The sequence below is a fragment of the Microtus oregoni genome, unplaced genomic scaffold (genome assembly GCF_018167655.1).
Source record: "Microtus oregoni isolate MIOR12 unplaced genomic scaffold, Mior012 000056F_ref0000123, whole genome shotgun sequence".
In the NCBI taxonomy this organism is placed as follows: domain Eukaryota; kingdom Metazoa; phylum Chordata; class Mammalia; order Rodentia; family Cricetidae; genus Microtus; species Microtus oregoni.
The window spans coordinates 705,998-733,896 of NW_024543832.1; the positions used below are offsets into that span (position 1 = coordinate 705,998).

The following is a 27,899-nucleotide window of genomic DNA, read 5'->3' on the forward strand; positions in this document are numbered from 1 at the left end:
GAGGAAGCCATGGATCTAGAAATGCATCTAGATGATGAAACTAAAATCCGGCAAGCTTTTAAAATGTGTTTAAATACCTTGGTAGGGGTAGGGTATTTTATTTTGGCCAAAACCAAATTGACTATACACCAGGAATCTCACAAGACCAGAATAGACCCTAAGACATAGAAACTACATTTTGATTTGACAGCATTTTCAGAAAGGGACTTGAGGCTCAGGAACACCTTAAGCAGTGTGTTAGCCAGGAACCTCCTGTAGGCTCCCGAATCTCAGCTGCTATCTTTAGTTGTATTGTTTCTATAGTCTGATTACCAGAGCATAGCCAGGGTCAATGATGAAATTGATGTTCATGTTTTATGTGAGGATGATGTAGAGAGTGGATCAAATCAAGGTTAATGGTTTATAGGTCTTACCTATAAACCATGATCTGTTGGTTCTTGCCAAAATCCTAAATTCTGCTCTAACTGGAGAATTAAATGAAGCTCTATTGTGAATCAAAGGACTTCCCCCCATTCCCATTGATCCTTGAGTCTCTTCAAGATTCATCCTGGTGCCTGCAGACCAGCCAGGACTGCCCTGTGTGATGAATGGTATCCACCTTGTTCAAATGAGTTTGCAAATTACATAGAAAAATAAACATTACAGTGGAAACAGGACTTCAGAAATACTCAGATGCATTATAGATTAGTACAGAGTAAATTCTAGAAGAGTGCAATGAGAAACATGTCTATATTAAAATGAATGCCTCACATCCAAACTCTTATATGTCCTTATAAATAACCCTTAAAACTGACCATTATGGAAATCTGGAAATGGTGAAATGGGTAGGATCTGCAAAAGAAGAGAGAATTTAAATGATTATCAGAATATATTGTATTGAAAAATTTTCAAGACAATAAATCCTTTAATTATCGACAACAATGCATTTGATGCCAGGGCACGGTGAAATATAGTCTTAATAAATTCAATAGAGAGACAGAAGCAATAAAATCTCTCATAGCTAGAGACCTAGATGACCCTGTTAAAAAATTTAAAAAGTCGTCCCTTCTATCAGTGAATGTGAGAGTGTTTCTGTCTGTGGGTGTGTATGATGGGTATGGGACTGTATCTGAAAGGGGTACACTCATCCATTGCTGATGGGAATGCAAACTTGTGCAACCATTTTGGAATTCAGTGTGGCAGTTTCTCAGGAAATTCGGGATCAACGTACCCCAGGACCCAGCAATACCACTCTTGGAAATATACCCAAGACATTCCCTATCATATTACAAAAGCATTTATTCAACTATGTTCATAGCAGCATTATTTGTAATAGCCAGAACCTGGAAACAACCTAGATGTCCTTCAATGGAAGAATGGATGAAGAAAATGTGGAATATATACATATAAGAATACTACTCAGATGTAAAAAACAATGGCATGCTAATGGATGGAAATAGAAAACATTATCCTGAGTGAGATTACCCAGACCTAAAAAGATGAACATGGGATGTACTCACTCATAATTAGTTTCTAGCCATAAATAAAGGACATTGAGTCTATAATTTGTGATCCTAAAGAAGCTAAATAAGAAGGTTAACCCAAAGAAAAACATATAGTTATCCTCCTGGATATGGGAAGTAGACAAGAATGTTGGGCAAAAAAATTGGGATCTTGGGGGTGGGGTGGGATGGGGGTAAGGGTATATTACAATTCTTTACTCAATGTATAGTGATAATATCCAGGGCTCAAGAGTTGGCTCAGTCGTAAGATGCCTGCCATCCAGTATTAGTATCTTAGCTTGATTCACAAGACTTAGCTTAGAAGCTGGATGTAATGGTTTATCCTATATTCCCAGCACTAAAGGGGGTTGTGACTAGAGGTTCTCTAAAACTTGCCATCCCAAGAATCCATCTGCACATTTGTGCTCCAGGTTCATTGTGATAGCCTCTCTCTAAAATAAGATAGAAATGAACAATAAACACACTCAATCTCTACTCTAGCCTTCAGACACACGTGCAAACCATACATAATGCACACACAGTCTAGACAGGTTTTCAAGCCATCCAAACATTGTCCTTACCCTGCATGGGACTCATGGTTTATAGTTATTTAGAAATGTGTCATGGAAGTTGGAAGTTGCAGACCTTGAATGAACTACTTGCTAAGGAAATCAAGGGATTAACTCCTGTAGACTTGTTCCTTCTCCACAAATTCACAACTGCACTACATATTCTTGGCACATTTTTGTTGTCCTGGATTTACTATATAGACCAAGCTGATATTGAACTTTGAAGGATTTTCTAGCCACTGGCCCAATGTAACTGGATTAAATGAATGCATCACTATTCCTGACATTCACATGAAGAGTCTTAAAAATTAATTATTTATTTTTTTGAAAATACTTTCACTCAATATGTTCTGATTACTATTACCCTCCTCCATTCCTTCCCAGGTCCTTCCTTTCTCTCATATTGCCCATTGCACAACTGGAAGAATTTTTAGGACATTAAAGAGATTTTCTTTATTTTTATCTAGGAAATAATTGGTTTAAAAATCCATAAATACCAAAATATTTCTCATTTAAAATTATTATATATTTATTTGTTTTATAGATTACAATATTATTTTTAACATCTGCAATGTATAATGATAATATCCAGTTCTAAGTAGATGGGTAGGGAGTAAGTTGCCTGATTCCTAATATGAGTATCTCAGTTTGATTCTCAGTACTTAACTAGTTACCTGGCTATGATGGTTTATCCTTATATTCCAATAACTAGGTAGATTGTGACGGGAGGCACTTTGGGACTTATATCTAAACACTCTATCTAAACATGTGAGCTCCAGTTTCAGTGTGAGAACCTGAATCAAAAAATAAGTTAAAGAGCAGTTGAGGAAGACTCTTCTAATCAAGATGTGACTTCCACAGTCATATGCAAACATACACATATGCAGATACGGTATCAGCAATGAGCATTTTCATTCATTCAAAGATTTCCTTTTTTAAGGGATTGAACTCATAGTTGTAGATGTTTAGAGCTATCTCAGGGAGAGGAGGGGGAAGAAGGGAAAAGGGGAAGGAAGAAATTGTATCTCCAACTGGTGCCTCCTATCCAGAGTCTGGACCACACGAAATGATGGCATCATCATCTACTGTGAAGAAAGAGAAATAAGAGCAGTGTGTCTGCCCCACACTGAAATGAGAAATTCAGAATCTTCTGAGCTATGTTCAGTCTCTGGTGTTCAGAGATTAACTGGGAATATTAGGCAGGAAGAGGAACTGGTATGTCTGCAGAGGCTGGTTCAGGGAAAGAAGGCCCAGAACCTGAAGCCAAACCCCCAATCCCAGTCCCACAGGACACATGACCTGGGCTCCGTTGTCCAAGGATGTTGTGGTATCCTATGTAATGTAATATTATGAGAAAATAAGCATCTCCTAAGTAAACACACAGCACTCAGATAGAAACCCAGAAACAAAGCAGAGAACAACCTGCACAATTATAGGCAAACAAGTAAAGAGAGATAGATGTGTTTTAGCAACTTGTGTTGCTTGAAAATGTTCTGCTTCTATCTGTCATTCAGCAATACTTAAATATATCAACATCATGCTTGTTTATAATGTTCTGTGATTATATCCATTCAGAGGGCTGACAGTGATCTGTAAGTTTTTTCCCCTTTAAATAAATACCACCCTATTAATCATAATTCCAAACTGGTGTGGCATTGTTTATGACTTACGCCTTCAGGTTTTAATATCCATGTCTCTGGTTATTAGAGATGCTGGCCTATGCAATGTCTTCCACCTACATGAATTTGTCAAGCTGAAGGAGTGCAATCAGAGGATCGAGGGCAGGAAGTTGTCTGCCCATGAGAACATTGCTTTTCACAAATGTGTTCCCTGAACTTGTTTTACCTTGTGGACCCAATTCTCAGAGAAACAAATGGAATGAGTTTTTTGTGAGAAGAAAAATGATATCTTGAAAGAAATAAATAGTGTTCTAACCTTTAACAAGGAGAATTGATGGTACAAACACATTATTTATTAATCGAAACTTAGGCTATATATTTAAAATATTATGATTTGAATCAAGGATTCATACATACTACACAAAAACTTAGCCATTTGTTATAACTCCCAGAACTTGATGAATTTATGAAGAAATACTTAATTTTTAATTGTGTATATACACTCTGTGTGGGTAGTGTAGTTGTCATAGAGACAAACAGAGGGTACAGGGTTCTCTGTACCCACAGATATTTTTGAGCTGCCCTGAGTCTAGGCTTAATACTTTTCAGGTTATTTTTCTTTGTCAGAATCTGATACAATTCACTAAATATAATCACTCCTGCCCTGCTCGATGATTTTCTTCTAGGCAGAGTGCTTTCTGAATTTACAAGATAAAAGAACCATGAAAATACTTTTGTAGCTCAATATCTTGCCACAGAAGAACAACTGAATAGAATCTAACTCTGAGCTTTGAGCTCCATGACTGCAAATGATTGGATTTGTCAGCCAAGAAGTTGTCCTATTTAAGGGATGTGTAGATAGCATTTTCACTCATTGGGCAACCAGTCAAGTCAGGTGGCAAATTTCAGGCCCAGTTCTAGAACCTGTGTCAAATATATACTGCATATTAATAGAGGAATACATCATATGTCATCACGTGCAGAAAGGGAGGGAGGGAGAAAGGGAGGAAGGGAGGAGGCAAAGGGAGGAAGAGCAGTGCCAGAAGGAGAAAGTGAGGGAGAGTAAAAGAGAGAGTAAAAGAAGCAAAGGGCAAAATTAGTATGATAAACAAACAGAAGAGCATGTCACAATGTAAAATAGATATTTGAATAAAACTGTGAACACTTCAAAGATTACTGTAGAGAGAATCTTAGAATGTGATATGGAGATGCAGCCCAGACCCAGAGGAGTCCATCCCTTTATGCCTCTCTGATCAGGATCCTCTGTGGCCCAGAGCTCTGTGTGCTGTCTGCGCCACCTGCTGGTCCTGAGCACTTTGCATGGAGGTTTGTGGCTGAGTTTACAGTAGCTTTTACTCACTGTGTCTCTTGCACAGTAATATGTGGCTGTGTCCTCTGACTTCAAACTGCCCATTTCCAGGTATAGGGTGTTCTTGGAATTGTCTCTGGAAATGGTGAATCGGCCCTTCACAGCGTCGGCATAGTAGATGCTATTACTATTATAAATAGATGCAACCCACTCCAGGGACTTCCCTGGAGCCTGGCGGACCCAGCTCATCCAGTGGTTACTGAAGGTGAATCCAGAGGCCAAACAGGAGAGTTTCAGGGACTTTTCAGGTTGCACCAAACCTCCTCCTGACTCCACAAGCTGAACCTCAAACTGGACACCTGCAAACAGAGATTCCTGATTAGAAAACTGTCACAGAATCCAATTTTCTTCTTCCTCATGTACACAAATACACACAGCATACGATATCTATAAATTACCTTTTAAAACAATGACAAGGAAAAGCCAATTGAGTCCCAAGTTCATGGTGAATGGTCTCTGATCAGTGGTGATCACTAATGGGAGGACCAGGTAAATTCAGCTCTGGACTCCTCTGTCTGAGCTGCAGGGTCAGGGCAGTGCTGGTTTTCATTGGAACAGAGAACCCTCATTTGCATGTCTTTCTGCTCTAGTTGCTCTAGAGTTGGAGCCTTGAGGGAAGGCAGTGCTCATAACAGATATAAGGCATCAAAATCTACGATGCTAGTTATAGAAATTGACATAGAATTGTAGTTTTGGATTCATGTTTTCCTTGTGAAAATTTCACAACACTTCAGTTACTTCCTTTATGTGCATGTGCACAGAACATGCTGATATATACTATCAGGTCTCCTTTGTACACATATGAAATTAAATGTGCCAAACACAGGCTTGTTTCTACACAGGAGCTCAAGTTTTCCTACTTTCTGGCCTGGAAATGGATTCTCCCTGATGTGGCTCTTTGACAAGGTCACAACATTTAGATGCTGTTAGCATAACTCACTCTTTTGCACGAACACTTGGGGATTTTCTGAATTTTACTTATTTTTGAGACCATGCTGTCCTCATGCTATAGAAGAATTGGAAGTGAGATATCCCTTGTCACTCTTTCTCTCCACTGCTTTGCACTTGCTAAGGAGACCTATTTCCATTAGCATCAAATGCACTTTTTTTTTACATTCTGAAAGTCTCTCTCTGATTCCTTTAAACTCTCCACTCCACTGTTATCTTCTGTCATCATTACCCCAGAAAACTCATGACTGTCTTTATTTTGTGTTATAATAGTTTTCATTTACCTAATAATATAATTATCAAATTGAGATTTTGATTAAGTTTTAGGATGAACTTTTTATTTAACCATTTGTCTGGTTTCCATCCTATTCATCAACTTTCCATCATCACTGTCAGTTTTTTTCTTTAACAGCACCAACATTACCCTGTGCTTCATTCTCCTTGTCTCTCACTTAAGATGTCTTCCTTTCCTAGGGTTCCCCTTCTACTTACATGTTCCATAAAGCAGATGCCAGAACACCTAACACAACAAATCTAGGTTCTGGATATGAAAGAATCAGGTAGTCTGTGTTCTTCTCAATATTTGTTATAGTTTATGACATAACACTTTCCAATTCCAATTACATTCTTCCATGTCTCAGAGAACACTGAGGAGAGGGAGTGGAAAGAATGTAAGAGGCTGAGCATAAAGAAGAGCGCTGTTAATTGCTGAATTCTGGATTTGACCTGGCTCTCACATCATGAACTTATAATGGCATTGTTTTCTGTGTAAGCATACCTAAGAACAAGCCAGTCAAAACCATTGTGTGGATTATTTCCAGGCCTTCCTTCTTATTGATAATCTGTTGAATATAGACCTTTCCTGAAAACAGAGACACTTTCTTTTTGAGAATGTGATCATTAGTAGGTTTCGTATACTACAGTGCCTGGCTACACACGCATACACACATGGGCAGCATCAACTTGGCTTACAGAGGTCAATAAGTTGGGAAACACTTATTTTGGAGATGATTAGGGGTAGCTGAAAGTGAAATAGGGTGCACATGTGATTATATTTAATTGTATATATCTTGGGTATACAATTCCTCAAAATGAAGAAAGACTAGTACCCATAAAATAGATGAATTGTTTTAAAAGTAAATCCCCAAAGAAAATTCTTAAGGAAGATATTACTAAATATGAAAGAAAGGGGTAAGCAAGGCAACCTTTAGAAATATAAATGGTGATGAAGGTTTACCCACATTTTATTTCGAAACACACTAAAGTACGTTGATAATAAATCCAGCATGGCAGCAGCTCAGATGCTGACATATGGGGTCTAGGAGAGGAGTTACAGACTTGAGGTGGTTGATGGTGCTTGTGGAGGTGCCCAGGGAATAGTAAGGATTCGCAAGGTAAATACAGGGGTTCTCTTAGGCATACATGGGTCATCTGTCAGGTAGAAAGCAGGGCACTGTGCAATTTGCGTGTGGGTGAATCAGTAGAACATGTCCAGGATAATAGAAGGGGTGACAGCTGCATTTTGAGAAGAGATCAGAGGTCAAGAAGAGAGCAAATTTACTACTTGGATTTTCTAGCCAGGTTGTGCAACTGATGGATCCCTGTACAGTGAAGACATTAACTTTAGGTGACAGAGAGATGATGGAAAAAGAAACACAGAACACCGGGGTACTGGCAAATAGGACTTTGTGAGATCCCTTAGGGAAGATGTTATGGGAGTGATAGGTGCAAGATAGGTCATTATATTGGTGTGTTGACTTAGTGATACAAACGATGAGCACTGCTGATTTTATTCAGTGTTCCTCTACTGCCATTGTTCCTTTCTCATTAGCATTAAGAAAATTCAAGGTTAATAAAGCTTTATGCAATCTATTTCCTGGGATATTTTCCACTCCTTTCTGTTTATTGAACATATCCTTTAGAGTTCAATTTGAGCTCTCTATAACTGCCTGACATGTAGGATTATTTGGTATACCTGTAATATGCTTTATATTATGATAAGCAAAAAAAAACTGTTTCATTTTCTTAGAGACATATGCTGGACCATTATTTGTCTTTATTTGTACAGGTATACCCTTGTTGGCCATAACTTCTAATAAATGTGTGATTACTGAATCAGCCTTTTCCAAGTCAAGGCAATTGCCCTTTGAAAACCTGAGTTCATGTCTATGGTGTGGTGTACATATTTTAATTTACCAAATTATTTAAAGTGGAACACATCCATCTGCCAGATTTCATTTTTAACATTCATTGTATGCAGGATCCATTCATCCATTGGTGCTGATCTGACCTTTAAAGCCCAAGTATCTTTTTGCATTCTAAGTTGATATTTTTTTTCAATAAATACTCACGTAGTTTCTGGGTCTGTTGCTCCTTTTTGTACACTCTGAACTGTATTGTAAAAAGTCAATAAAGGGTTCTCTCTGGCCCTGTGTAACCCTGGAATGTGATTCAATTCTTTTTACTATTTCTGAATCCTGTTCCAAGCATTTAAAGCTGTTGTGTGGCATATTTACATATAGAGTTTGGTCCTGTAGGTTTGAGTTTTAGCCCCTGGCAAGAGTTTCATCTTGGGCAGCCTCAAACCCTTTTGCTTTTAATTATTGTTCAAAATGTTTGCCCCTTTCCCCCAGTGACACTTGCATAGCAGCTACAGTCTGTTTTTGAGGACCACTGAAATTAATTAAAGCCAATCGTGTGGAGAGGCCTTATGGCGTGAGGCCCACATTTTCAAAATTTTCTTAACAAGGTGATGGCTAAAAGCCATAAGATACTATTGCTTATTTAATTTCCTTTAGAAGGCTAGTACCTATAGGTTGCTACTTATTTTCTTTGAATACTCTAGGGTATTTAGTACCAGATGGCTTTTCAGAGATTACCAGATATGTAGCTAAAACTCTGGGTAAGTCATATTGAACTCTGGCATGTCCTGGTGAGGCAAAATCCTATTCTTGTATCTTTTCTCCCTTCTCTTCAGTTCTGATAATTTCCTCAATTGTTTCAAATCTTTTTAACACTGCCTTTTGTAAAGTCTGAATCTCCTGTCCTGTGTAAAGTTCTAGTGTCCTCATTTATTCATTTAGGTTCTTGTCCTTATTCTGCACATATAATTCCAAGGTATAAAATTTTTCCAGTAAAGATAATGTCTCATTCTTGTACATTATATGAATGGTGGGCATATTACCTTCCTGGAGAGATTCCACATCCATTAACCTTTATCCATCATAACTTTTTAACAGATTCCAATTGTTAAATTCAACATCATGAATTTTTTTCAGATAATTTCTCAACACCTTGTGACATGGATTGAATTTTTTCTTTCAAATTGGTGTTATCCTTTTCATTGGTATTAAGTTTTTCAGATAGCTCTTCATTATTATTCTGTAAAGACTATATCATATCTAAAAGTGCCTCATTCTTGACTCTATTAACAAACCATTTCCTTAAGGAAAAAATATGAAAAAATATTAATTCCCCAAATCAAATAAATGGATGTATGAGGACAATCACACAAGCCTTGTAGAATACCATCTATAGCATGAGCAAAATGGTTATTAAATTCCTGAATATTAAGATTGTCATCATATAACTCTCAATTCTGTTAATTTACTTACCTTCCTTAGAAAGTTTCAGTAAATTGTGGTAGGTATAATAATGTTTGTTGGTCAGCAGATGTTATGGTTGCAGCCACATAGTGGAGAGTCATGGAGGAGTGATGACAGCAGGGATGGGTGAACATGCCTGCTTTGGCTCCTGACATAGTTGTCTACTTAGATACTGACAAATACGCTTTGTTTAAAATATTAAGAGCAGCTATTAAAAACAATTAAAGTGATTCCATACACAAAGAAAGTTTTTTGGTGGCCTGAATAAGACAGATACCCAAAATTTTCTATCAGTCATAAGCCACAATGTGTGCATCTGACCAATGTAACACTGGGTGGATCACAATGTGAAAAAGTGGCATGCTGCAGCAGGGAATTTCGAGGAGCGAGGCAGTGGCAGGTAGGCTGCAGGTAAGAAATGTGCCTGGGCTGGCAAACCAGGAGTGTGGTGGGGGTTCCAATAAATATTCCCACATGAGTGCCAGAAGAAAAGGAACATGCCAGATGAAGGGAAATGCACAAGATGAAGTAATCCTACATTGCTCCAAATAAGATGCAATAAGGGTTTCTTTAATTAATGGAGAACTCAAAGATCACAATGAGGAACAGGAATGGAATCCAACATCCAGGTGTGGCAAGAAGGGAAAGGAAGAGTGTGTGGGAGGGCCTGCATTTTTTTTTACCCAAGGCCATTTCTAACCAGGTCCAACCTCTCAAAGGCTATTCTCTTAAGGAAGTTCCCAATCATAACTATGGTCCCCACTTTCACTCATGGACCAGCTCCACACTGATGACATATCAGAGAAGGACCATACGGATGTGAGAGGCAGAAGAACCATTTAATGAAGTTTTTTTTTTCATGAGACTTCATACCTCAGTGTATAAATAGTCAATCCTTCAGTAGGTGACAGTTTGGATGTGATATCAATAAAAGAAGAGAAATTCAAAACTTTATTTTAAATGAAAATGCCATTTCTATTGTTTATCCATGCAGACATGAGATGTCTGGATAACATAGTCTTTATTTTAATTCCCTGAGTGTCCAACACATTATTTGGCAATTTCATAGTTGAACTATGTTCACATTGATAGAGCAGATTGAACCATTTCTCCCATGCCCACAACATTTCAATGGAATTTCAACGGGATCCCCATAATTTTGGTACTTACATTCTATTTCAGAGGAGGATTCTTGTCTTACTGTTTATCCAATAATCTATTTATGTCAGTATGCACATATGGATAGTCTTGTGGACATAGTGTTAGATTCAAGTTCATGATCCAATTACATGGAGCCCATTGCTTCTTTGAATGACACTTCTCTAGCTCACACATATGATACCAGGTCCTTCCTGTCTACAGCAAGAGAGAATTCCATAGCTGTAATTTTGGGAGACTTTGTAGGCAGCAAAAGCGCTAACTAAAGCACACACTGTGAAAATCATTGAACTCAGATGTTTATGGGAGGTAATGATGAAATAAGAATACAGGAAAACAGCTGACATCAGTTAGAATGTGCACACAAGTGGCTAAGAATTTTGTTGTCTGAGCGCACACACTACACCAGCAGAGAAATCATTATATTAGACTCTAAGTGGAAGGAAATTTTTATCAATCTGTAAATGTTTAAAATTGAATTTCACAAAAATGATAATGATTGTGCAATTTTATGGAATCCTATGTGTTTAGAAATAGGAAATTGTGGATAATACATGTTCCAATCTAATTTTGGAAATCACATTAATTCAGATAATTTGTGGTTTGTCTTTTGCATGTGAACAATAAGGTGGATGAATTAGAGATTATTTAAAATTCCTAAGTTTTCTTACTGAACTTATAATGCCTGTCATAATTACTGACTTCCGTTAAGATGAATGTATCTACAATCACACACACGTGTACATGCATACACACACACATGTATATATATTGAAATGTATAAAATTCATGTTCTGATTTGTATAGAGCAAGAAACAAAAGATTAGCTTAAAGGGTTTGTGGAAAAAACAGAAGCTTAGTGTAACAATATATCAGAATATAACAGATATGACAGGGGCTGCTAGAAGAATTCCTTGGTTATTAGAGGAAGTCATAGGTTACATCATTAGAACACTGGCTTGTACAGCGTATTCTAGAACTTTATAGTTTCTGAAGCATTCAGCTAATGTTCCTGCAATGTCCCAATCTGTCCTCAGAGCCCTCTTCTGCTCCTGAGTGTCTCTGTAGGGAGGTTTCTGCACAAGCTTATACTGTCACTGGCAGAGAAATAGGAGCCTGTGTCCTCGGTTTGCAGATTGTTTGGTTTTATGACTTGGGGGCGGTCCTGCTAATATTGAAATGGGCTTTGAGAGTTGAATTATAACAAGTGCTTTCAGCAATTCATATTCCTTCCATCTACTCCAGACCTATTTCCAGAGACTTGCAGAATCAGTTTACACTATAACTGGTTTATGGGAACCCAGAAACAGTGCAGGTGAGAGAAAGAGTCTATGAGGGATGCACTATGACAGGTCCTATCTCTGTCAGATAAACCTGAGGCATGGTATCTGGGGACAAGAAACATTACTGTTAGTCATACATGCTATAGATGACATGTCTAGGTGCTTATTCTGAAACCTGAAAATAATTACAGCTAGGATAAGTAACCAGGAAGAGTAACACTGCCAGGCCAACAATTCTCTCCTGGAATCTAGTGAAGATACAGGGCTTCTGAGCTAGGCCTGTTTTTTTAGCCTGAGCCTGAGAACTGCTTTGAATTGGGAAAGATTTCTGACAGAAAAAAGAAAGCACTGGGCTTGCAATTTTTCTTCGTTTTGTCTTGTGCTTCTTTGATGGAAATAAATGTATACTCATGAATATTGTCTTTGCCCAGTCTGGATTTCCAATTCTGGAAAATCAGGGAACAGTTTAGAAGCAAAACATGGGAATATTTATCATGAGTCTGCATTCACGTAGTGCATGCCGAATAGTGAGCCATTTCCTAAATCCAATTTTACAACTGTGTATTTTCCAGCAGAGAATCTAAGATGGCATTAGGGTCTTGGGAATCAAAAATACTGCTTAAGAAATGTCTCAAAATTCTTCATTTTGGTGTCAATGGAGACAACTTATTCTCAGCATTCATTTAAATATCCAGCTTGTGAGAAAGCAGATCACTAACATTTAGTGCATTTCAGAGGTTTATCTGAGAGGAGACCTAAGGAAGTTATTTGGGTCCATCTCCCTAGGTTCAGACTGTTCCCCTTTACATTGTAGATATTGTACTTGGGGAATAGTCTTTGTGCCTCTTGATTTCAGTCTCACTTTCTATCTGAATATGCTTTATCTGTCCTTCTTTGTCTTCATCCTCAGCTTGTATCACAGAACAAAATTATGTTTCTAACCATAATTATTGTGTTCTTGATCAATCAGAAGGTCTATGGGTAATTACACTTCATACAATGTAACAGCATGCCACCAGGCTTGAGGTTTATGTTAACTGAGGTAATAAAAAACACAGGACCCCAGATGATGGCAAGTAGTGAAGAGGAGGACTTGTACATGAGGAATTGAGTACCTTGAATTGAGGATCAGTATAGAAAGTTTGTAGGAGATGTAAGTCTTTATTCTGCTTCTTGATAAAATAAATCACCATGGAAGGGAAGTACAAAGCTGAATTCAAACCTTATTATCTTTGTAGATTATCCTGTTGTTATTAAGGGCCAACAGGCAACACTTCCTAAGAGTCTCAAATGATACATTTTTTTTGTTTCCTTTTGTGGTTATAAAATTTCCTGAGAAAATCAATGAAAAGGAGAGTAGATTTATTTTCTGTCACACTTCAGTAGCACAGTTCATCCTGACAGAGCAGTCAGTATGGCAGGAACTTAAAGGAATTGGTGTCTCCCATTCTTAATCATGAAGTATAAAAGATGAATGCTGCTGCTTAATAGTGTCTCAGATGTTCACAATCTCCTCTTCATAGTGGAAATATTTACTATAGGTAACACATAGGAATGATATTTATATTGATCAGAGAAATAACGGAGCAATAAAAAAACGATTCAAACGTGTGTTTGTATGAGCATATATATGCATATATGACATAATATAACCTTAGAGAAAGCAAGTAATTCTGATTTTTCAACACCTTATGGACTCTACATTGAGCAAGAATAGGATTATCCAGAATTTACATTAACTTTATAGTTTACCTGTATGTGCAGTAAACTAACATAAACACACAGATACTACCAAAGTGAAGGATGACTGTCATTTGATTGATGAGAAGACAAAATGTTAGGTGGTGATTACAGGGCTTTCTAATGTAGTTAGATTTTTCTGAAGTAGTGGAATGGGTATATAAAAAAGGATTATTAAATTGCCTTGCAGAATAAGGTCTGGGTTGTGCAATAGTAGTGTCTTACATAGAGAAACTGGGAATCTGGTCATTGATTCAGGAAACCTGAGCAGCTCCAATCTCCCTACAAAATCTTGCAGGATTCCTAGAAAACTGCTGTTCTTCACTGTTTGTGGGAAGCCTGAAGAAACTTGTTCTAATATCTGTGAATGAATGTTGCAGTTATGGATAGATAAACTTTCCAGGAGTGAAAGCAAAAAATAAAAAAGCTAAGTTACTTTCTTTCATGTGCTTTTATCAAATCTGTTATCTAACAGTGCTGTCCAGATGTAACTAACTAGGATTTATCTCAAATGATTTGACACAAGGAATCATAAAATAATTGTGTGGAAGTTGGCATTGAAGGTGGGAGAGAGAGGAATACACATGATATAAATAATATTCTGTTTATAGTTTACAAAGAAAATAATAAGAAAATAGGAAAAAGTTCCTCACAAGTATACCTAGTAGGTGATGTTTTATTTAATTTCTGATCCTGTCTAGTTGAAAATCCAGATTAATCATTACATTGTCATGCAGAAGTGTCTCTGTAGCTTCACTGTACAGCCCAAGCTCAGCAGTAGTAACTTGTAAAGTGTGCTGAACCTATGCAGTGTGAGTTTGAGGAAATGCAGTTTAAGCTTCACACAGAAATGAAATGTAGAACAAGCACTATTAAAGGGTCATGATAAAATTTTAACACGGTAGTAACAATAGTTCAATGTTTCTTATATGGAAACATCAGTTTATACATAGTTAACTCAGTCCTGCTCCCATCTTATTAAGTCAGTTAATATAGACAGATGAATGTCATGTCAGTTTGTTGCAGGAGGTCCTTCCACTCCTCCATCCTATAGCCGCTGAGATACCAGCCCATTGGGGCGTGGTCTCTCTCCCTTCAAAAAAAGCGGCCACTTCCCTCTCCTCTCTCTATTCATTTCCTGCTCTGCTTCCGGTGACTAGACTCCCTTCCTGGTTGTGCTGAGGGCTGTTGTCTGGGACAGTGATCTGTAAGTTTTTTCCCCTTTAAATAAATACCACCCTATTAATCATAATTCCAAACTGGTGTGGCATTGATTGTAACTTACGCCTTCACGTGGCGCCCAACGTTTGGTTTTCGGACCTCTCCTTCCCCCGCTTGGCTGCCGGCTGCGATTTCGGCTTGGCGCGAGCCCTCCCTTTCTTAGCCGCGGCCTTGTGGCCTGTGTCTTGTGTGTGGAGCCAGCAGTTTAATATAAATTATCTCACACTGGCTTTTCTTGCTGCAGTTCATTATATTTTTTTTAGACACATCAAATTGACTTCAGGGCCCCACGTACCCTATAGTCTGCCTCCCCATGTGGATTTACACTCCACAGGCCTGCGTAGTCTCTGCCTGCGTGATTCGCTCTTTTCTGACTTGTTTTTAAATCTCCCTTGCAAGCACAGCTCTTAAGCAGCACAAACCAGAGCACGCGGTTGCTGATTGCCGAAAGATGCAACCCCTCGGCGTGATTCTGTCACGTGGAGGCATACATGGCTTCCAGGTTACTCTTCTCTACCCCTGGATTCTGGGTTTATGGTTTAGTGTATGGAATTGATTTAATTACATTTACTTTGTTGAGCAACTTGCATTTCCCAGTTTTTAACAAATACTAGGCAGACTCTGAAACAGGACCCTGTTTTTGTCGTGACTTGGCAACAACGCCACCTGCTGGATAATAGGTAATATGACAGTTTTTGTTTCCAACACGAATTTTACTGTTCTAGTTACCAATACAATGGGTTATACCATGCAAGGTTTATATGACTATGGGGATAACTTAATTTACTCGTTACTAGGTTTCAGTATTCTTTTGCATATTCTATCATTTAGGAAGAATATGGCACTCCTAAGAACCATACAATCTTTACTAGAAACTCATGCAGATCAGGAGATTCAGGATTCAAAAGAGACAATTATATAGACAATAATAAAAAGACTTGAAATGATTGAAGAAATTATTGGAGCTGGTGAACAGAGTAATAAGGTACAAGGACAAGATACAATGCCAACACCAGCTATTAGAACTGGCTTACCCAGGGTTTTAGCAGCATACCCTATACTTAATTCTGACAAAGTGTCAACTTCTAAAGGTTCAAAGGGAGTCAGAAAAGCTAGATGGACACCAATAGCAATGAATGATATAAAAGAAATTAAGCAAGCTATTGTTAATTTTGGCTTGCACTCTGCATATGTAAAGGAAGTGATAAGGTCTTGGGCTTCTAATGCTAGAGCTACCCCCCCCCCATGATTTCCATCAGTTAGTGTCTGCAGTTTTAGATAATGGACATTCCTTGATGTTTGGAATTTATTTCAGAGAAGAATCCAAACATATGGAACAGCAAGGAAGAGCAAAAGGTGTCAAGGTTTCCCAAGATCAAATTCTTGGTGCAGGAGAATATGCTGATCCACAGATCCAAGCTCTTTATGATGATGAATAATGTGTCTATGTCACCAAGCAGCTTTAAATGCTTGGATAGGATACAAGATCCAGCAAAAAGGGGTGAATCATATACCAGAATTAGGCATGGACAGAGAGAACCCTTTATTGACTTTTTGCAAAGATGAATTAAGGCTCTGGACATAGGTGTAACAGACCCAGAAGCTAGACGAATACTTCTTGAATCTCTAGCTTTTGAGAATGCAAACATAGAATGCAAAAAGATAATTGGGCCTTTAAAGTCTAGATCAGCACCTATGGATGAATGGATTCAGCATATGATGAATGTTGAGACATTTAGCTATAATGATGAATCTTGGGTAGGAGAAGCGATTTCCACAGCAATGAGGAGACATCAAACTGCCAGGGGTTTTAATTGTGGTAAATTAGGACATCTGAAAAGGGATTGCAGGCTCAGAATTTCTAGGAATAATATCTCCTCTGGGAATGACAAAAATAGGAGACCTAGGTCTTCAGGTATATGTAGGAGATGCCGTAAAGGCCGACATTGGTCCAACAAATGCAGGTCAACAATAGACAGACAAGGCAACCTGATACCATCGTTAAACTCTTTGAGGGGCCTCTTGCAGGCCCCCAAGTCAACAGTGGCACAGTCATTCCCAGTCACAGTGGAGAACGTGCCTCACCAAGAAAATTAAAAGCTCCAATTTCTGCTGAAAAAAGTAATACTTGTCTAAATAATGAATTACTCATGGAGGATGAGTCAAAAAACCCAGTAGGACAGAGTAAATGTATAGTTTGGCAGACTTCTATTAACGTTCAAGGACCAAAGCTAAGAGTCTGTATAAATGGCACTTTTACTGAAGGCTTATTAGACACAGGTGCAGATGTAATTATCATTACTTCAGAATCTTGGCATCCGAATTGGCCTCTTCAAGAGGTAGATGTTCAGTTTCTGGGAATTGGAACCATATCTCTTGTAAAAACAAAGCACAAGATGGGTTGAATGCATAGGGCCCGAAGGGCAGATAGGAAGACTAAGGCCATATATCACCAATATTGCAATAAATTTATGGGGCTGTGACCTGCTACAGCAATGGAATACTCAGATTAACATTCCTGTAGTTCGAGGAACTCATAATTCTGGGAAAGATATGATGAGGTATTATGGAAAAAGGTCACCAGCCATTCAGGCTGTACAAGAACATACAGCAAATACCAAACCTTTAGAGGTACCAAGAGCCCTACCTTTAAAATGGCTAACTGAGAAGCCAATATGGATCAAACAGTGGCCTCTATCTGAAGATAAATTACAGGCATTGGAACAGCTGGTGCAAGAGCAACTAGATGCTCACCATATTGAAGTATCAACCAGCCCTTGGAATTCTCCTGTGTTTGTTGTAAAAAAGAAATCTGGCAAATGGAGAGTGGTGACAGATCTAAGAGCTGTCAACAAAGTAATTCAACCTATGGGCCCACTACAATCTGGAATTCCTTTGCCTTCTCTATCTCCAAAAGGATGGCCTCTTGTAGTAATTGATTTGAAAGAGTGTTTTCTCACTATACCATTACAAGAAAAGGATAGAGAAAAATTTACCTTCACAGTGCTTACTTATAATAATTCTCAGCCTAATAGGAGATACCAATGGACTGTCCTCCCACAGGGTATGCTCAAAAGTCCTACATTGTGCCAATATTTTGTAAGTAAGCCATTGGAAATAATTCGTAAACAATTCCCGAAGTCCATAATTTATCATTACATGGATGACATCTTGTTATCTGATTCAAATAAAGATACTTTAGAAAGGATGTTTGAAGAAGTAAAGAAAGTCTTGCCTAGGTGGGGATTACAAATTACCCCTGAAAAGATTCAAAGAGGAAATTCTATTAATTACCTAGGTTACAGAATAGAGTTAGAGAAAATTAAAACGCAAAAGGCACAAATTAGGAGAGACCGGTTAAAGACTCTTAATGACTTCCAAAGATTGTTAGGAGACATTTCCAGTCTATGACCAGCTGTTGGGATAACACCTGATCTAATAGTTCATTTAAACAAAACCTTAGATGGTGATAAAGATTTGAATAGTCCAAGGAAACTGACAGCTGAAGCAGAAAAGTAACTGACAATGATTGAGGAAAAATTGCAGGAGGCACATGTGGATAGGGTGAACCCAAATCTTAGCTGCATCCTAGTCGTATTGTCTTCCAGAATTTCTCCTACAGGGATTCTAATGCAGAGGGAAGATATTATTTTAGAGTGGATATTTATACCTAATAAACCAAGTAAAAAATTAAAAACTTATGTGGAAAAAGTCTCTGAATTAATTATAAAAGGTAAGCTGAGACTTCGTCAACTAGCAGGTATAGACCCAGCAGAAATTATTGTGCCTTTTACTACTGAAGAAATAAAGTTATGGGAAGACAATGAACCGTGGCAAAGAGCTTGTGCTAATTTTTTGGGAGAAATTAATAGCAACTATCCCAAAAGTGGTAGACTTAACCTCATAAAAAGAACTTCTTGGATTCTTCCTAGAATTGTACGTGATGCTCCAATAACTGGAGCCTGTACGTTCTATACTGATGCAAATAAATCAGGGAAAGCAGGTTACAAGTCAGATGAATTGAGTAAGGTGGAACAAAGCCCTTATAATTCTGTCCAGAAGGCAGAATTATATGCCATTCTCATGGTGCTAAAGGATTTTAAAGAACCTCTTAATATAGTTACAGATTCACAATATGTAGAAAGAGTTATCTTGCATATTGAAACCGCTGAATGTATACCAGATGACACAGAGTTGACTTCATTGTTTATCCAGGTACAAGACATAATCAGGAACAGGCTTTGTCCGATGTACATAACACACATCCAGTCCCATACAGGTCTGCCTGGTCCTCTAGCCCAAGGCAATGCTGAGATTGATCAATTATTGATTGAAAGTGTGTTGCAGGCCTCAGAATTACATAAGAAGCATCATGTCAATAGTAAAGGCTTAAAGAAAGAATTTTCCATTACTTGGCAACAAGCTAAGGACATTATAAGGAGATGCCCTACTTGTTCTTTCTATAATCAAACACCGTTGCCTGCAGGGAATAACCCAAAGGGTACTAAGAGAAATGAAATCTGGCAGATGGATGTGTTCCACTTTATGGAATTTGGTAAATTAAAATATGTACACCATACCATAGACACGTATTCAGGTTTTCAATGGGCTACTGCCCTGTGCTCAGAAAAGGCTGATTCAGTAATCACACATTTATTGGAAGTTATGGCCATCATGGGTATACCTGCGCAAATAAAGACAGATAATGGTCCAGCATATGTATCTAAGAAGATGAAATGCTTTTTTGATTATTATAATATAAAACACATTACAGGTATACCAAATAATCCTACAGGTCAGGCAGTTATAGAAAGATCAAATCGTACTATAAAGGATATGCTGAACAAACAGAAAGGGACTGAAAATACCCCCCAAAATAGATTACATAATGCTTTATTAACCTTGAATTTTCTTAACGCTAATGAGAAAGGAACGACAGCAGCAGAAAGACATTGGATAATGGAAAAGTCTGCTGAACTAAATCAACCGATTTATTTCAAAGATGTGCTGACCTCTCAGTGGGAGCCAGGAGATGTGCTATGTTGGGGAAGGGGTCTTGCTCTTGTTTCCACAGGAGAAGAAAAATTGTGGATACCATCAAAATTAATAAAGTTTCAATTTGAAGAGGAGAAACCTCTTGGAAAGCAGAAATGACAACTCATCCACAATGATGATATTCATACAGGTGGTAAGAAAAACATAAAAAATGGGGGCAGGGTTCTGTTCTTATCTCCACAGGAAAATACTCATCTTTGAAAAATTCAAGGGACCCTGGATGTTTGGATACTGACAGGTGGAAAAGTACCTGCCCAATAGGAAATATCAAGAAAACTGAATAGGTCGTGTAAGTAAAATATATTAAACCATATTTCTAAATTTATAGAGCTGGTTTTGAATTTGGACTCTGGCTCAGTCTCTCTCCAATTCCAAGCCTGTTAGTAAGTGAAAATCCCAGAGTTTCTGGAGTTACTCTCTCACGACAAGAGCCATGATATGGGACAGAAACAAATATGAGTTTAGAAAACATCTTTGCTTTTCTTCATATCTATCATACTTTTCATTGAATATATCTATCATGCATTTCATTGAATATATTTATGTATGTCTATATATGTCTATATGATTAATGTTTAAGTTTTTCATAATGAACAAGGAGTTTTTCCTGAAGTGACATTTGATGTTTCCAGGAAGAAGATGGGGCCCCACAACAACAACTCTACCTGGTTGATATGATGTCATGATACTGATAGCGCTACTACAAGTCCTGTTTTGGATACCAGCTGCACAAGACAATCCCAACTTGGTTAGCTGAAATGGTGCACATCTTGTACAACATTCTGGCCAGACCTCCACAAAATACTCAGAGACTATTTGAAATTTAAAAGACATTGGTCTTGAAATTTAACCATCATTTACTTTTACAGGATCCCCCAGAAAGTACGTCGCCCCCATGACAGCTGGAAATAATTCTAGAGGACGACATCCCTTCTCCCAGTAAAGTTTGCCCCTGGGTTTAGGGACATCATTTAGGGGTTGGGAGATTGGGGGAGAAATTTTACAAGCTCAGGGATCATTTTGAAAAAAAAAGTGATGATGGGATAATAGATTTATAATTGTGAGTTACTGTTTTTAGACAAATATATTGGTATAGATTCTTGTATATTGATACAAAGTTAAATTATATTGACTATTGTATGCATGCATGTTTCTACCTCTGTTTAAAACATTTTTGTGTATTGACATATATTGTATTGAAATATATATATATATATATGTATTGTATATATTTACCATATTGCAGTGTACATTTCTACCTCTGATTAAGATACTTATATAATGTTTGTGTATTGATATATATTTACCATATTGCAATGTATATTTGTACAGTGTTTATATTTGGAGGTCATTATCCTCATTTGTTACACAGTTGTTTATTGTCTTAGTCTTTAATTTAGATAGATATTGAGAATTATATAGATTAATAGTCATCTAAGTTTGTCATTTATAATTAGACTAATCAGGTTCTTTAGATATATAGAGATTATACTCAGTATAGATAGATAGTCTTCAACCTCTTCAAAGAGCTGTAGAAAATGGCCTTTAAATCTAACTCAGAGTTTCTTTTTTTTTTCTTTTTGGTTTTTCGAGACAGGGTTTCTCTTTGGCTTTGTAGCCTGTCCTGGAACTAGCTCTGTAGACCAGGCTGGTCTCGAACTCACAGAGATCCGCTTGCCTCTGCCTCCCAAGTGCTGGGATTAAAGGCGTGTGCCACCATCGCCCAGCTAACTCAGAGTTTCTTGATAGTGAGACACAATTGTCCCTGGCAGCACCAATCTATTCCCGGGAGAATGTTGAGCACCAAAGACACTCCACCTGGAGCCTTTCTTTTTGGCAGAACTGGCCTTGGGGCAAAGAAATGCCCATACCTCAACCACTGACAGAGATACAGAGCATGCATCAATGGATAAAACGGGACTGTCATATCCTGCCAAGACAGGGTAAGCTAGTTTAGAAAAGTTGCTTGCCTTTGAAAATGGTATGTCAGTTATGTTAAGCCTTAGCCAAAGATGGTTGCTTCAACGCTGCTAACGTGACTTTGGGTGATTGCCCAGGTAGCTAGTTTTCTGTGATTTGTTGCATGTTTTGGAAGTTGTTTTACTGAACTTCCTAATTACCCAGGTAAAATTATTTCCCTTCTCAGATCTTCGATGGGGTTGAAGACTATACAAATGTAGTTACTTTCTCTCATGACTTGGCCAAGTTATTTATTATACAAGACTTAAGCTAGTTAGAATAGGATATTTGTACTTATTGTATATAATTTCGTAGTAGGTTTAGAACTCTCTTACTTAAACAAAAGGGGGAGGTGTTGGGGGAGGTCCTTCCACTCCTCCAGCCTATAGCCGCTGAGATACCAGCCCATTCGGGCGTGGTTTCTCTCCCTTTAAAAAAGCGGCCACTTCCCTCTCCTCTCTCTATTCATTTCCTGCTCTGCTTCCGGTGACTAGACTCCCTTCCTGGTTGCGCAGAGGGCTGTTGTCTGGGACGGTGATCTGTAAGTTTTTTCTCCTTTAAATAAATACCACCCTATTAATCATAATTCCAAACTGGTGTGGCATTGTTTGTAACTTATGCCTTCATCAGTTTGTTCATAGATAAATGAGAGATAGATGGTAAGCAGCTTGGTGCATGACTATATTACTAAATATTTTGAAATGTTGGATACATAGTTGGATTATTGCTGTCTATGATATATGATGTTGTATGAATGTTTGATATTCATATAAATCTGAACACAGGCATAGGCTTGGGCATCTTTTTATTCCGATCATGGTATGCTTTTGTGAAATCATGTTCAGCTTTCTATCCACATTTCTCTTAAGTTTGAGTGCAGATACAAATTTCTTACTGAAGTATTTGCTTGAAATTTGACTGACCTCATCATGTTGGTAAATCATTACAATCCAAGCATCAGTGGCAGACATGACTTCACCCTCTGATGCATCTGTATGTGCACACATTCTGCTAAGCACATCCTGTCTCATAGAGCATGCACACAGCCGTTAGCTCCATTATATTCTGAGTGAGCAGATCCTAAACAATATGAAAAAATAGACTAGAGAAAAATCTCCAGTTTTTTCTTCATGTCTGTTCCAAATTTGATTTCTTTGGTTTGTTCTCTGCTGATAGTGTCCTTCTGATCATAAGCTTCTCAACAGAAAGTTTTGTGTCTAGGTTCACACAGAAACACCCTCCCTGTGTCTCTTTACCAACAATACACAACAGTGTCCTCAGTAGTCCAAGAGTACAGTTTCAGGAAGAACTGGTTCTCAGATTTGTCACTAATGATGAACCTTCTTCTCTTGAAGGATGGACTACAATGGTGCCACCACCACCACTGTTTATGTAACTCACCCACTCTATGACCTTCTTTGGAGCTCTCAAATCCAGGCCCAGGCTGGTGATGTAGAAACCAATGACAAGACAGGTGAGGAAAAATGACTATGAGAGCTTAATCGGTTTAGGTCTTGTCTCCTGAAGTTTCACCTGGAATAGCAACCTGAGTATAATAAAAAATAGTCATTGTCAATTATCTGCTGTTAAAAGTTCTGTACTGATATGTGTGCACAATGGTGACATTCACCTCGAGGTATGTCATCAGTCACAGGAGAAGACTATTTGTCTCATCAATGTACAACAGCCCTCTTTACCCTGAGGTCAGAATTTGGGTTAGAGAGCTATGTGATCCCATAGGCTATGGGATCCTGCATCCTATAGGAAAGGATATAACAGAACTGGAAGATAAGTTTGCATGCAGGAAGTCACATCAGGGTATGAGGAATAGTTTATTGAATATGCTACCCCTTTCTTCAACCAATCACCCATTATTGGCCCTGGGAACCAGTCAAGGAGTATTGTATCAGGGCTCACATTGACGGCCCTTCATTTTTTTTTTATTTGTACCAAATTACTATATGGCAATGTCCTCCATCTTTACAAAATTCAGTTATGGGATAACTGTTTCTTCATTGTGTGTGTGGAGATGAAGATGTGATTCAGGACAGATGGAATCTAGTCCAAGTTTCGAGAATCACTTTTGTGTCATATGTCAAGGCTCCCATCCATCCCATTTCCTTAAGTTTGGCTAACAGTCAAACTTGGTGATATGACTTCTCATTTTTCTTATCTTTATATACACTTCAAGCTGTGGATATTATTTCCTACTCTGAGTCTGGGATAAGAGGGCTCCTTATGAGTGGTTACTCATAAGGAAAGGCCCAAGGCTTCTCAAACAAAACAAGTTCTTGACATTGACTCTGGTGTCCTACCAGGAATAGATAACAGATGATAGTGCTGAAGACATCATTACACACAGTTTGGGGAATCAAGCTGAAGATGGCCTAATTTACATGAAGGAATTGATGCCTGATACACTAGACCCTTAGACTTGGGGAGGTCATAGTTCTTAGAGAAGAACCTACTACAATCATTTTGCTAACTGGACATATTTGTAAATACAGTATAAATATTTATTTTTAAACACATAGTTAGAGCTGATCTCATTCTTTATCCAATAAGCTTCTTTTGCAGTGGAGAGATGCTTAATTCTGAGACACATAACTTTTCAAATTGCTTAGAACAGATGTATGTGTTCAGGTCTAGTGGGCATCTATGTCACCTCCTCCATGTCAAAAGAATACCTCAGTAGTGAGGGTGGAGAACATGTAAGACCCAGAGAATGGGAGGAGTGCTGTGCTGTAGAACTCCATGACAATGTGAGCAGACCAAAAACAGATCCTTATTATCATCACATTTGAGTTGACAACTGTTATCTCATTGATTTGAATACCCACTTGTAATTCTTCTCCAGTAAGATAAATCAGAAGGCTCAAAGAATGTGATGGAGTGTAGCCCAAAACACACAAGCATTTCCCAGACTCCTACAGGTGCAACAAGCTTGGACATTTGATATTCAGATCAAGGATATCACTGCAGAGACCATAAAACTTATTTGCAAGTGAATCAGCGGAAGTAAGATCTATGTGGAGGAAGGAATGGTGAGAGAAATCTATCTACATGATGAAAATAAAACTGATAAATTTTAAAATGTGTTTAAATACCTCGGCAAGTGTACAGTATTTTATTTTAGTCAAAACCAAATTGATTATACACCAGCAATCTGAGAAGACCAGAATAGATCCTAAGACCTACAAACTACATTGCAATTTGAGATCATTTCTAGAAAGGGACTTGAGACTCAGAGACACCTTAAGCAGAGTGTTAGCCAGGAACCTCCTGCTGGCTACTGAAGCTAAGCTACTATCTATAGATGCATTGGTTCCATGATCTAAGTACCAGAGCATAGCCAGGGTCAATGAAAAAAAAATGATGTTCATGTTTCATGTGAGGATGATGAAGAGAGTGGAGGAAGTCAAGGTTAAAGGTTTATAGTCCTACCAGGGTATTCCTGCATGATCTGTTGGCACTTGCCAAAATCCCAAATTCTGCTCTAACTGGAGAATTAAATGAAGCTCTGTTGTGAATCTAGGTACCCCATCCCAATGAAACCTTTGTTATTTCAAGATTGATCCTGGTGCCCACAGCATAGCCAGGTCTTCCCTTTATGGTACTATCTTGTTCAGATGAGATTGCAAATTGTATAAAAAATAAACATTACAGTAGAAACGGGCCTTCAGAAATAGTCAGATTCATTAAATATTAGTAAACATAAATTCTAGAAGAGTGCAATGAAAAATACGATTTTGATGCACAGAGCAACCCAAGTAATAGAGAAGCCAACCCTTCATGGGCTTGTGTACCTGCTTTGATTGCACACACTGAAATGTCTTGTGCTATTGCTGGGGAGGCTTTGTTGGCCCTTAGTACCACCTGCTGTTCCTGAGGTCTCTGTAGAGAGTTTTTGTACAGGTTCACACTGGAATTCCCTCACTATGTGTCTTATACAGTAATATATGGCTGTGTTTGCAGACTATTCAATTTTAAGAAAACTTGGCTCTTGGAGGTGTCCCTGCTGGTGGTGTCCTTGGATTTGAAAACTGAATTATAATCAGTGTTTTCATTATTCCTTATTATTCCCATTAACTTTAGATGCTTTCCTGGAGGCTGGTGTCCCAATGTGCATGACAGCTGGCTAATGAGAAGACAGTGAGTTCAGGTAAGAGAAAGGGTCTCAGTCTGTGATGGCTGCACCAAGCCAGGTCCTGACTCCCTCACCTGGACCTGGAACATTGCACACGGGGACAAGGAGCATCATCATCAGTCATACATTCCTTACATGGTGTACCTGGCTTTCTCCTGAAACCCTGAAGCACTTACTCTAAGAGAGTGAGAAATATTATTTGTCTAAGCGCTTAATTCATACTTTTAAGTGAGTTTGTTTCTTAAACTTAAGACCTTTCACATTGTCAGAAATCACTCTAGCACAGAGCTACAAGCCTTGTTCAATCTTTTTAAACATCACTTTTTTTACTACAGAAAATAGTTTTGGATGACTGCATTTATACACTATTAAAATAAACACAAGGAATCACAAATTCTTCTTTTTTGATGCCCACCACTTATAACTGATTCTATAAAGGATCAATCTACTGAGCATGGATCTCACAGATAGTAGAGTAGGGAGGATAAATCCAACCAACCAACCAACCAACCAACCAAACAAACAAACAACAACAACAACAACAACAACAACAAAACAGAATGGAGAGGACAAGGAGAAGTAGAAGGAAACTTTACCCTCAGTGGTGATACCTATTCTGAGTCTGGACTCCATGACCTTTCAAGACCACTGTGTAATTAAACGACAGGATGTGCTGGAATTCATGTTAAACTCACAGACTTGAATTAAAAGGTAAAAATGTGATCAGACTGCACATATGAGTAACAGTGTCTGCCACACATTGAAAAGAGGAAGACAGAGACTGTTGAGCATCATGTCAGCACACACACACACACACACACACACACACACACACACACACACAGTAGTTAGAGAGAAAATGTGAGGAACAAAAGAGAGAGAGAAAGTGGGAGAGTGAGAGAGAGAATGAGACACTGAGAGAGACAGGTAGACAGAGTTAAAGGGAAACAAGGAGAAACACTGTAACAAACACACACAAACCAACAGGAAAAAGAAATTGGAACAAACATTTGGACATTCAAGAATTACTACACTCTATACCTGTAGAGAAAATCCCTAAATACAATATGAAGAGGCAGTGCAGACACAGAGAAATCTAGTCTTCCATTTTTCTCTAAGCAGACTCTCTGACCCTGATTTCTAAGGGATCTCAGCGCCCCCTGCTGGTTCTGTGTTCCCCACAGCAGGGTTTTTGTCTGAGCTCACAGTAGCATTCACTCACTGTGTCTGTTGTACAGTAATACATGGCTGTGTCCTCTGACCTCAGACTGCTCATTTCCAGGTATAGGGTGTTCTTGGCATTGTCTCTGGAGATTGTGAACCGGCCCTTCACAGCGTCAGTATACCTGGTGGTACCACCACTGTAACTAATGTATGCGACCCACTCCAGCCCCTTCCCAGGAGCCTGGCGGACCCAGTTCATGTCATAACTACTGAAGGAGAATCCAGAGGCTGCACAGGAGAGTTTCAGGGAATTTCCAGGCTGCACTAAGCCTCCCCCAGACTCCAGCAACTGCACCTCACACAGAACACCTGTAAACACAAAGAACTCTGGTTAGAAAACTGATGAAAAAACATTTTTTTTTCTCTTTCTTGTTTCCACACAACACACAGTATCTCATCTTTATAAATTACCTTTTAAAATAAGGACAGAGAAAATCAGTATAAGCCCTAAGTCCATGGTGAGCGGTCTGTGTTCAGTGCTGAACCCTGACTGGGAGGACTTTGGAATACAGGGCTGGTCT

General features: G+C 38.4%; 1 protein-coding gene across 1 annotated transcript; it reads right to left on the reverse strand.

The window, feature by feature from the left end:
* Window positions 1–783: 783 nt before the first annotated feature.
* Window positions 784–27,896, reverse strand: LOC121438466 (immunoglobulin epsilon heavy chain-like). The gene is made up of 4 exons (XM_041638790.1): window positions 27,790–27,896; window positions 27,361–27,687; window positions 5,030–5,337; window positions 784–831 (listed from the first exon to the last, which is right to left on the reverse strand). Exons 1-4 carry the CDS (start codon window positions 27,833–27,835, stop codon window positions 784–786), a joined length of 729 nt encoding a protein of 242 aa, XP_041494724.1. The 5' UTR covers window positions 27,836–27,896.
* Between the last annotated feature and the right edge of the window lie 3 nt (window positions 27,897–27,899).